Source organism: Phoenix dactylifera, chromosome 7 (genome assembly GCF_051530095.1).
Source record: "Phoenix dactylifera cultivar Ajwa chromosome 7, Ajwa_hap1_PhDact_Kaust_v1.1, whole genome shotgun sequence".
Lineage (NCBI taxonomy): Eukaryota > Viridiplantae > Streptophyta > Magnoliopsida > Arecales > Arecaceae > Phoenix > Phoenix dactylifera.
The window spans coordinates 1,515,655-1,527,861 of record NC_143196.1 but is presented as its reverse complement, the minus strand read 5'-3'; the positions used below and the strand labels follow the sequence as shown (position 1 = coordinate 1,527,861).

The following is a 12,207-nucleotide window of genomic DNA, read 5'->3' as shown; positions in this document are numbered from 1 at the left end:
TCGAACGTCGAAGCGCCCCATCGGATCGTGCGGAAAGGCGTCCGCAATCGAAGATCGTGCGGCCCCATCATGAGCCCACGACGCGAGGACGCTTCGCAAAAAGGTGTCCCAATAATGAGGCTTTTCGGGAAAGAAGAGACGCCGCCTATTAAAGGCACCTCGAAGCGTTCGATAACTCAAAACGCGCAGTAAATAAAAATTTTCGGAATTCGTAATGACCCAATTAAAGCTACTTCCCGCGTTCCAGCTGATGGCCAACTGGAGCTCGGAAGTCGGGGGGTAGTGTTGGGGGAAGAACCCCAAGTCATACATTCACGGAGGCGCTCGGCCGAAGAGCGCCAGCCGGAAAGTTGCTCGGCCAAGGAGTGCCGAACAGAGAGCTGCTCGGCCGAAGAGCGCCGACCAGAAAGCTGCTCGGCCAAAGGATGCCGACCAGGAAGGCGCTCGACTAGAAGGCGCCGACCAGAGTGCGCGCCAAGAGGTGCCCAACCAAAATAAGCTGCTCGGTTAGAAAGCGCCGACCAAAGACAGCGCCGAGGCGCTCTGCTAGAAGGTGCTCGCCTAAAGGGCGTCGACCAGGAGTACTCGAAGCAGCCTCGCCACAGGGCGCCCCATTGGGCGACCAGCTCGGCTCGGCACCCTTGCCGAGCCGATGCCTTAACCAAATGTTCAACCTCCGCCTAAAGTCCAAGGGACTTGACAACTCCTACGGCTTGCGACCTGCCACTATCTCCAAGCCATCAAGGCCTAAGATCTCAGCAGGCACTCGACACGACCTGCCATTAATGCATGAGACTCCCTCAAGTCTCCGATGCACTCAGGCATTTAATGAACACGGCCCAAGACGATCTCCGGATCACTGAACCATCAGAGCGCATGGCTCTACCTGACCGCCGGTTCATTCGGTAATAAATGCACTCACCATCCACAGACCCCAGGCCCGCTACGGCCGGCGGTTCAACCACTCCAACAGGTCCGATCGACCGTGACAACTCCCTGGTTCCGGTCTGATTCGGCCCTGTTTTCCACTACGCCATAAATGGGCCAAATCGTGCCCAATTACTACAGACAGGGACAAATCCCCCGGTTACCTCCCAGGTAACGTAATCCCCTCCTATAAAAGGGAACCTGGGAGAACCAAGGAAAAGGAAAAAAAAAAACGGAAACAGATCCCCGAGACTGAACCCTCCGGGAAGCACAGACACAATAGATGACATCATTCTCTTTGTCTTCTTGATCTGATAAAATACTGTGTCTTCTCCATACACTCCCCCCCTGCTCTCTCCACATACTTGCCCCCTCTGACTTAGGCATCGGAGGGCCGGCGCCGGGGAGCCCGGCCACCGGTTTTCCTTGCAGGACTCGCACACCCTCCGCGGCGGAGGACGCAGCCAGCCGGCGCACCGCCGTCCGCCTCCTGCAGCAGCGGAGCTCCTCCTTCTCCGGCTTCGCGGCGGCCCCCGGGTCCAATTTCCAGCAACAAGTATAACTCAACTAAGCCTTCATCTCAAACCAGTTGAGGTCGAGACTAGGTATAAATCATATTCAAAGGGAGGACCTTGCAATCTACCATGCAAAAGGAAAAATTGCTAGCTGCCAAACTTGGTACAAAAAATTCTGTTTATAACTGGGAGGCCATATTGCATATCGATTGTCATAATAGACTCGGACCCTCCACTAGTTCAGGTCCAAGACTAGATGATACCGGCATTCAATCTGATAGCACCACTAACCTGGGGTGGAGATAATAAGGAATAAATCTTACTCAACAGAGCTCATTTATATGCTAGTTCTTGCCACCAAATTGTTTCTAAAGCATATTGGTTACGAAATGCATCCACCTCTTTGCTCGGATTTTCCAAGTAACATTTTTTGGGCACAAAATCAACTAAATCTTCTTTAGATAGGTGGTGCACAAAGAATGTAAACGAAAACATGAGAGCAGATTCTTTGAGCAGAGAATTTTATTGATGGACCAACCAAAACAGTGCAAAAGCCAAATGGAAAACTTTAATAATATCTATGCTCTTCATGAGATTGATGCTGCATTTCCCCAAGATTCAGTCGGTGAAACCAGTTTTTGATGCAACAAAAGGACATTAGAGATCAATTTTGGGCCAAAATATAATCTTTGTCCCTGGCAGCTCCTGGAAACCATGATTTATTGATTGACAGCTCAATCAGGAGCGAGGCAACAACTAGAGGAAAAAAAAAAGCAACAAGGTGATTAATTTCCCACCAGTTTTGTGCACTCTATTTTTTGGCATGTGTAACACTAAGAATTTGTAGGAGCATGACCATTGGACGCAATTACTTTGAGATCAGGTGTAGAGAATTGATGAATTCCAACTCATTTGCATGGATCTACCAACCGTTGTCTTCATCACAACTCCTTGCATGGCAAAAAACTGGGACTTCTGATAATCCAACATTAATCCTTTTTTAAAAAAAAATGTTATGATGCAGCAGCTGGGATATATCCAGCGATCATTTCGTTGCAGAGATGAAAGGCTTAATGATATCTAACCTTGTATTTTTCTATGTTTCGATGACCTTTTTGTGTCCATCAACTCATCAGCCTAGATATGATGACTTCCTACTCCTCTACAATTAGGTGAGCAAGTTGCTAATCTCTGTCACACTCTCTTTTCATCCACCGAGGCGAACAACTAGTTCAAGGTCTTTCCTAGATTTTAGAAGTTTTCTTAAAAAAAACACAAATGGAACAAGTTGTTCATCATGGTGGAACCTGTTCCATATGTTAGCTCACATACTATGCATCACATAACTAATTATTTTTCACAAGGTGTCACTTCTTGTTGGCACTGGCAACACCTCTCTACATGATTAATTAGCATAATTGAGACTCCTCAACTTATAAACTTATAGTTTTATCTCCTCCATAATTAAATTATCCAGCACGGTCTCCCACAAAATCTGTTCATAGATGTGACCAGACATATCAGAATAACCAAATCCAGTGAAGCCTGTTGAGAGAAGTATCTTTAACTTAATCTAATGAAGAAAGCACCTTTTTTAGGGGAAATGGTAGTCTTAAATTAATAGTCAAACGAGGTGACCCACATGCTGCCCATCTATTAATGGGTGTATGTTAGTTGGCTAATCTATCCCGGAGATCAGGCACGATCGGATGGAATCTTAGAGATTGGAATCAAATTACAGAAAGAGTACGCCATCATTGCGGTGCGATGGGGTGCCACCCATTAATTTTATCTTTAAGATCTTTGATAGTTTTTAATATTACATTTCTTCATGCAAGTCGTGTTTTTTCTCATTTGAATCTTCATATGTTATATGATAAATTTTAAAATTCATAACAGTGGCATGATAATAATTTTGATGATTTCAGAGCTCAGGTCAGTTTTTAAAATGTGAAGCTTTCTAGATCTCTTTAAATTCTTATATTTGCACAACAGACCTAAGGCATACTCTATTGTAATGATCAAAAGAAATAAAACATGCGGCAGGGTGCTAACCAATTTAGTTGATGGAGTCGCAGTTTTTTTTTTTTTTTGATGATAAGTCAGTCATTTTTGGATCCTAGTGACCCGGGTTTAAATCCTGCCATCGTTATGAATTTGGAAAAAAAGAAAAAAAAATAAAGTTCATCATGTTAACAAGAAGGAAAATATTTCATTTTTGGAATGCAGTTTTCTAGCACGCTTTTCACCTCAGCTTATAATGACAAATTACTGTATTATTTTTTTATCATTTTGTGGGGTCTATTTACTTTTTTTGTAATTGAAAAAGCTTATATTGTTTTCAAAAGTCCTTGTCAGCTATTCCCACATAGACAAACTTATTTATTTAAACAAGGAGACAGATTATTTATAGGAAAAAAACTACTGAACCTAGATCTGAAAAGATTTGGAGGATTTCAGAGTTATAAAACAAATACAGCCAATACTAATAATGTTTGTGGGAAAAAAAGAACGATGTTCAATCTCCATTTGCTGGTGACAGCTGAAAGCTAGGGTTTCTTAGAGGTTATATCTGTATCGAACATCTTTATATCTAATTTAAACCTCATCTTATTGTATTCCTACTTGATGTTCACCTAACAATAATTAGCCTCTCTCCCAAATTATTTTGAATTTTCAACTTCATTTGACTAGGAACAACTTCCCACCTTCTTGGGGTCATTAAACTTAAAGAAATATCCAATAGACACGTGATGATGCCTGATGAATATGAACTAATAATGCCTTCTAAGATTGTCTCAAAAGATTATTTGTACATTCCTTGCATAATAACATTAGATATGTTAGGATGCTTTCGGGTGCCACTTCTTGGTTGCATCCAGAGATTAAAAGAATCCATCTTGTGATCTGATGGAGGAATCTTTGGTGGATTTGTTCTAGATCTTGCTGGCCCTAAACGACATTTGCAAGCAAAGGTAGACACATTCTTCTACGGTTACCGGTATAGGCTGGCCTAAACTTAGCTTCCACATGAATTGGCTTTGTCAATTGTCAAGAGTTTGGTCTCAATTATTGAGTTTGAGTCATTTCTTTGGGGAAAGAAAAGATTTGGGCTCATGATCTTGTTTGTTTCGTAGTCTGGTCATATAATTACATGCATCAGATTAAGATATCCCAACTACTTCGCACGCAATTTACAAATGACATGAGTAATTAGGTTTGAGTTGTGTCCAGTTTGCCAGATCTAAACTTTGAGGTTCAGACTCAACCAAATTCAAATCATCATGTTGGATGAGGGCGAACCCAAGCAACAAGAAATATCAGCAACCTGAAGACTTTCTGCTCTCTCTCTCCTGTGGCTTGTCCTGCATAAAAACAAGAAAGATATGACTTCCTCAAAGAACAAGAAAGATATGATTCATTCTTCTCCATTCAGAAAGAAGATATCAGCATTTTTCTAGCAATTTCACCATGCGGGCACCTTGAAATAACTGTTGGAATCCAAGTTGTGGCTGGATCTGCTTCAATAGATGCTGTCACTGATTCTTGGAACTCGGGCATCACATAGGTCAGATGTGATGGAATGGCCAAATTTATTATTCAGAGAAGAGATATGGGAAAGGATATGGCCTTGAGAGGAATTATATACTTCTGCCACTTGCTAGGAAAAGTCTACATGATAAACAGTACAGAGTTAGATCCTAAAATGTTGAGATGAAACTTATTGGTCATTTACATTATAATTAAAAAAAAAGGATTATAAAAAAAGAAAGAAAGAAAAAACATGAAAGTCTAAAGAGGTTGATAAATATTTACTTGCTGCAGGAAAAGGTGGAAATTAAAAAAAAAAAAAGTAAAGGAAGAAGAAGAAGAAGATGATGATGATTTTTCTACTTGTCAAATTTATCTGAACTCAAGCTGGTTTTAGGATTGAAGGCTAACACAAGGATTTAGATTCATGAAATAGGCTTAACCAGTCTAATTGGAGTTGGAGCCTTGTCAACCTTGCACTTCCATCTAAGTTTCATGAGAGACTTTTCCCTTAACCTATGGTTGTAGGCATTGTTTAGTCAATGTGCATCACACTTTTATAACATGGTCAAAAACAATAAAAAGAGTGGTTAAAGGAGAAAAGCTTGTTGCGTGTGGACAGAGAAATACGGCCTATGTGAACTTGTGGTAGCCGAAATTATGAGTTAGGTAGCAAATGTATTCAATCGTTAACCTCATTGGTCAATGGCTATGGAGAAAAATGGGCATATGGCCATGTTGGTACTAAGCTTACTTTATGGGATTCATTAGGTTAACTGAGACGATATTGTATTCCATTATTAATTTCATTGCAGGTTCCCCGCCATTTGCTGACAATCCCTCATTCCTTTCCCATAGTCCTGGAATTGTTGACTAGTATATAACATTTGCATACTGCTAATAAGCTGTTGTTCCATCAATTGCAGCACATTCCTTTGAAACTTTCTTCCCCCGAAAAAAAATGAAGCAATGCCATAATTACCTCATATACAAGTTTATTATGTACACATTTATTCAATAAGAACAAATCTTTATAGGATTAAAATTTTTAAATGTCCAATTGCCTTGCCTCCTTCAATATCAAACTTTTAACTTTCAGTATGAAGATCTCCGCAGCCATTTGTCGAATCATACATCAGTTATGTACTGAGCAGATCTTGGATACATATATACATTGAAAAAAAAATTAATTATTATCTTTTGACTAGTTTTTTTTGATAAGTTTCTAGATTGTTACACCCCATTCGTGAATCCTACAAATCAAAGATCCATTGTCCGTGTAGTTGGAAGGAAGAAAAAGGGAAAGAATACAAAATGTTAATCTAAAGTTCGGACCAGCACAACTCTCACTATCTTGACATTTGCTCAATGATTGACTTCTTAATGTATTGAAAGTTCATTGGAGAAGCTGGTGTTGAAATACCGTGCACGAGTGACACCCAAGTTGAATACTTTAGAAAGTGAAGCAACCTTGTCCAATTAGACTTCGTAAACTACTTGCTCACGTTGAGTTATTTCATCTCCATTAACATCCATTTCCCTTTGAGGTTTATTACCTAAAAAAAATTCTTTTCGATTCTTTTTTTCGGAGAAAAGGGAAGAGATTAGCACCATCGCTTAATTAAGGAGATGAACCGGAGACGAAATCTTAGGCATAAACATGAGAACATAACAAACAGAGGTAAAATCCCTGCTTGATTACTAAACAATGATGGTAGCTCTATTAGACTATTTAAACCATACGAAATCAATAAATAATGGTGGCTTTACCTTGTTTTGCTTGCAAGTTGATGATTTATGAGCTAAGATGAGTATTGTATTGTTCTGCTTTTATTTTTCTTTTTCTTTTGAGTTCTCATTGCCATATGCCAGCTGTTTTAGATTCAGATTTCTGTTCTTCTCAGCAAGTTGGTATGTGCAATAAATACCTAGCGGTTTGTCGCAGAGCAGAAGTGATAAAAATGGTGGCCACAAGAAAATATTTTAAAGGCAATGCGTTATCCAGCAGAGATGGGTCTACCATGGTACTATTTATTTGTTTGCCTCGACTTCAGGCAACAATGGCTTATGGAAAACTAAAATCTATTATTTTCTCTTCTGAAAATAGATAAGTTTCATATAATGCTATGATAGAAAAGTCTGAAGAAACTTTGTTTTGGTTCCAGACATTGTTCAGAATAATAGAGTAACAGTTCTGTGAAACTGAACTCTCACCAAAAAAAAAAAAGAAAAGAAAGGAAAACATCTGCAAAAGAGAGACTGGAAATTAAATGCACAGATAAGGAGGAAGATTTTCTTTCTGTATTTTTTGTAAATTATTTGATAAGCAAGCCAAAAAACTAATAGTCAATAGCAGTCTTTTTTTCGCTTTCTTTCTCTCTCTCCCCCCCACTCTCTCTCCCTTGAGTGATTGGGAAGCCCTCTCCTATAGTAAAATAATTAACAATAGTTAGCCACATATGTTTCATGCCAAACACACAAGTGTTAAAACTAATTATCTTTTAATTAGCTGCCTAGTTAGCCTACTACATGTAATTAACGACGATTTGAATGTAAATCGCCGGTTCTGTTTGTCGTCTTATACATTATAATGGGTCGATTAAAAAAATGATTTGAAAATAAACATAGGTTAACTATGACTTGTTAATTAGGAGGATAATTATTTTCTTAATTTTATTTTTCGTCCAAAGGTTTCTGATTAACCACATCTTGGAAAATATAGAGATGTGGACAAATTGTGATTCCATCATAAGTTGTTACTCTGCACTTCTGGCATTCATGTTGCAAAAAAAAAAACATCAGCTGCTGCTCGATTGGTCTCCCTATTAATCATCCTGTTTCCTTCTGTAGCAAAATGGACTCACCTGTTCACCATTACTTAAATATTTTGATGGTCACTTAAAACAGAGCAAGGAAATTATTGGCATTCCCCCTATTGCTGAGGTCAGCATGAAGTCATAGCAATTAACAAAAGAATATTATTAACATTGTGATTATAAGAGGGTAGCTTCTCAAGCCTTTACAAGAGAGGGGAGAGAGCATCCATTTAAACAGGGAAAGGTGGTTGAGGCGACGTTCACACCAACAGAAGCAACAAGCAACTCTGAGGTCCCCAAGGACTCTATAATAGGGGAAGGCTGACTTCTGCTGCTCTAGAGAAAAAGAAAGCAGCCTAACCTTCTTCCATAGGTTGGCTTTTCTCTTCTTGACTCTGAATAGTCTTTAGCATTTTAGCCTCTAATTCTCGAAGTTTGATCAGGTACTGTTCATGCATGATATCCAAGACATCTATGTTGGATGGTTCCGTTTCGTCTTTGATATCAAGTGGCTTAGAGAAAACCTTGGTTTCTCAATTTTTTTTTAGAGTTCTTGAATGGAGTTGGCATCCTTCTTTTCTTTCTAATTTTCGATATCGTGGTACAATTTCAGCCCTTGCCTTCTTTTTTTTAACTGAATGGTTTGCAGCTGTTCTGAGACATGGATATGGGCTTGTTTCTTCTTTGGATCCTCATTAACTAGCTAAATTCTTTGCTTGGACCGAAAGGAGTTAGAATTGATTTCTATAGCACTAATTTTTATTCTTGATGCAGGATATCTTTGTTTTTGATACAAAGGGAGCAGCAGTCTAATGGAGGCATCAGTTGCAAGATGGTTCCCTGATATGGTAGCTTCAGCTTAAATTTTTATAGTTTTCGAGTTTAGATGATTCAGTACAATTAATAAAGGGCTGAAAGCTTTGCGGTATAATTCGTGCAGGGAATGGAGGATCCTAGTTTCTTCCATCAGTGGGATACCAACTCCTTGGATCAGGTCACTGCGCAGCAGCTTGCAGTGGCTCTTGGGCAGGACTTCCAGCAGTCGCTCTCTTCAGAGAGCTACACCTCCTACCCTCCCTTCCAGCCGCCAGGCAGCACCACATCAAACACCTTTAGCTGCTCATCCATGGATACCAGGTGTGCCGAAAGGCCCAAGAAAGTCCTCAAGGCCAGCAGCTGGAATTCTTGCACCACCGAGCAGAACCCGGCTCCGGCGACCACCGATGCCTCGTCTCCGAGCATCCTTTCCTTCGGCAACCTGGACTCGCCAAGGAATCAATCTGACTTATACGAGAGATTAGTTGGGGCTGTGAGGCCAAAGGAAGAGATGGAGATCTTGATTCCTCATGGCTCAAAGAGAAGCTATGAAAACATGGTTGGACAAGGACCTAAGAGGATGAACATGGGGGCTAGGCCTTCTTCTCATAACCAAGACCACATCATTGCGGAGAGGAAGCGAAGGGAGAAGCTGAGCCAGAGATTTATAGCACTGTCAGCAATCATTCCTGGTCTCAAGAAGGTATGCTTCTGATCATAATCCTTCTGCCTTGATAATTCTTCATCTTTACCTTTCAGCATGCACTATGTAAATATTTACATTACTATAGATTTAAATTCTTGTGAAGTTGGAAGTAGCGAAAAGCATCATCACAATAAGTGATACTGATTGCAACTCCAAATAGAATATGCAATCAAAACAAGAAGGAAGGCAATCGCATAGTGGAAGGGATCCTTTTAAATTACCTTGGATTAATCCCTTCTTTCTGTTGAATTTCATGGTCAGAATTTATGATATGAGTTTTGAGAGCTCGCATGAAATGATGGAAAATGGAATAAATAGTTCATGATCAGAGAATTTACTACATGTACCAAAAACTTAAAAAAAAAAAAAAAAAAAAAAAAGAGAGAGAAGACCTACCACTTTGTTCACTGAGGAAAACGCTAAAATTCCTCTTGATAGATGATCTCTACATTAAATTCTACGTAGGACTACATTTTGAAGGAAAATTATATGCCCACTTCATTAGAGCTATGATACATACTCCTTGTTTTCACTCTCGGTAATAAATCCATCATGTATATGAATACTGAATATAAGTTTAAAGTAAATCTCACACTGCTAAGTAGTAATTGTTATATATATATATATATATATATATATATATATATATATATATATATATATATATATATATATATATATATATATATATATATATATATATATATATGTATATAATATTTTTTGAGAGAAATCATATCTCCAACTTGTTAAACCCTTCGGGCAGATGGACAAGGCTTCCGTTCTTGGAGATGCAATCAAGTATCTGAAACAACTTCAAGAGAAGGTGAAAAGTCTTGAAGAGCAGAATACGAAAAGGACAGTTGAGTCAGCAGTTCTAGTGAAAAAGTCTCAGCTTTCTTCTGACGACGTTGGCTCCTGTGATGAGAATTTTGATGGGCATCCCTCTGGTGAATCCCTCCCAGAGATTGAGGCCAAGATGTCCGAGAAGAGTGTCCTCATTAAGATCCACTGTGAGAAAAGCAAAGGGATATTGGTGGAGGCACTCTCCGAGATTGAGAAACTCCATCTCACCGTCATCAACGCAAGCGTCATCCCCTTTGCCAGTTCCTCCCTTGATATTACTGTTGTGGCTCAGGCAAGATTTAAACTTCTTCTTAAAAAATTAAATAATTTGGAGACCTTTAGCGTATTGTAATAAAATATATATATAATTTTATATTATTTCGACTGCCTATTTTTTTTTTGACTATTTGATACATTATCTAGAGACCTTCAAATTATATGATTTTGTATGTATAAGCAGTTTAGAGGCAGTAGATTACATCCAACATCTCGAATCTTCATTATAGGACTCTCATCATTCAATCTAGATCTGACTGAATCGAAGTAGAGATCGACTCAAATATAGCTAAGTCTAGCTCTCTCTCTTGATGTAATTTATATATATATATATATATATAGCTAATGTAGCTTAGCAGCTAAAGTTAAAAATCCACATAAACCACACTCTTAGGTTCTTTTCGGTCATACTTAAACACTAGGTAAACTTTAAACTCGTTCTTTTATACAGGTTGATGAGGAGTTCTCCATGACATTGAAGGATCTAGTGAAGAAGCTAAATTCAGCTTTCAGGCAGTTCGTGTGAGGAAGCCAAGACAGTCTTGTACAAAAAATGGCGGTGGTGATGATGGTGGTCCTCTTTTTATTAGTCTCAAGAAAAATATAGGTCTAGTGGTTAGCTAGCTATTGTCGGTTCCTAAAATTTTTAGACTTTTTTCTGCTTCTGAAAATAAGGCCTTCGACCCCCTCATACTTTAAAGATCACCATTTTCACTTGTTTTTGCTGCATGGGTTTTTTCTTCTCTCTTTTTAATCTCTTCTCTCCACCTTTTTTGGCATGGTTGAAGCACTCGGCCATGTTCTTCTAGGAGAGAAAAGACTAACAACATGAGGCTTTTTCTGGGCTCCGTTGGGGAGATTGACTTTTCGGAACCTCTCCCCCCTTTTCTTATGGCCTTTTTTTCTGAGGGGTTTGAGTTTTCAAACCTACCTCTTGCCTTCCTTTCCATCTATCTCTATTCCCAAAAGCTGGTCTGTAGAAAAAAAAATGTGCTCTTTTTTTCTTGTGTGGGGGTCAAATTGGCCTTATCTCTGAAGCCTGGGGTCTTTTTTTTTTTTTTTTTTTTTTTTGAGGGTCTTATGAATAATTCCTACTTGTGTCCCTTTTCTCCTTCTGTTGTTTTCTTGTGAAAAGGTGTTTAGAAACACCCACTATGTTGCTGTTCTATTGGACAAAATGTATGAATAAAAATACCTACTTGTTTCGGTGCATGATATGGCAACAGTCTTCTCGTGGTGGCGAAGTTATACGCTATGGGCTGTGAAGCACATGTATTTTGTTTTCTTTATTTTTAACAATGCGTGCACTCTATTTATTATGCTTGGTTTCTTGGGTCCTTTTCTCGTAGTTCAAGCAAGTCAGATGAATTTTTTTGAAGGCAAACAGATAAGAAATTTATGGTTGGGATGAGTGATGAGGTAGCAAGATCTTATTGAATACCCAATGATGATATCTTGATTAATTGTAGTAGTATTTTAGTCAGGCAATCTCTTTCAGTCACAGATTAATTATGATCTTTCCTGGAAGACTTATAACAAAACACTCACATCCATCCTGAATCCACGAAAGCAATGATACCAAAGTCTACTAGACCATAGAGCTTGTCAATTTTTCCACCACCTCTTCTTGATAAGGCTGTACTTGTTTACCATTGACATGAAATACCACTAGTTTCTAACTTTGCTACACCCTTTTTATCATCAAAAAATCCGAAGGCAACTTACATACATCTCAAGAAGGTTATCATTCTAGCTTATTGCAGGAACTCCAAGA

General features: G+C 39.0%; 1 protein-coding gene across 5 annotated transcripts; it reads left to right on the top strand.

Moving 5' to 3' along the window:
• Positions 1–7,998: 7,998 nt before the first annotated feature.
• LOC103707623 (transcription factor bHLH18-like) lies at positions 7,999–11,645 on the top strand. 5 transcript variants are annotated; one of them, XM_088700901.2, is made up of 6 exons: positions 7,999–8,162; positions 8,233–8,390; positions 8,564–8,637; positions 8,730–9,308; positions 10,078–10,449; positions 10,885–11,645. In XM_088700901.2, exons 3-6 carry the CDS (start codon positions 8,602–8,604, stop codon positions 10,957–10,959), a joined length of 1,062 nt encoding a protein of 353 aa, XP_088557027.2. In that variant the 5' UTR covers positions 7,999–8,162; positions 8,233–8,390; positions 8,564–8,601; the 3' UTR covers positions 10,960–11,645. The 5 variants fall into 5 exon arrangements, with proteins under 5 accessions (XP_088557027.2, XP_008790400.4, XP_088557028.1 ...); XM_008792178.5 differs by lacking the exon at positions 8,233–8,390; XM_039122633.3 differs by lacking the exon at positions 8,233–8,390 and having other exon boundaries at positions 8,128–8,232.
• The last annotated feature ends 562 nt before the right edge of the window (positions 11,646–12,207 follow it).

Coding starts and splice junctions, on each gene's coding strand:
- LOC103707623 (XM_008792178.5), top strand. CDS start 8,602: ATGGAGGCATCAGTTGCAAGATGGTTCCCTGATATG. Junction 8,638..8,729: donor CAAGATGGTTCCCTGATATG/GTAGCTTCAGCT, acceptor TAATTCGTGCAG/GGAATGGAGGATCCTAGTTT. Junction 10,450..10,884: donor ATATTACTGTTGTGGCTCAG/GCAAGATTTAAA, acceptor TCTTTTATACAG/GTTGATGAGGAGTTCTCCAT.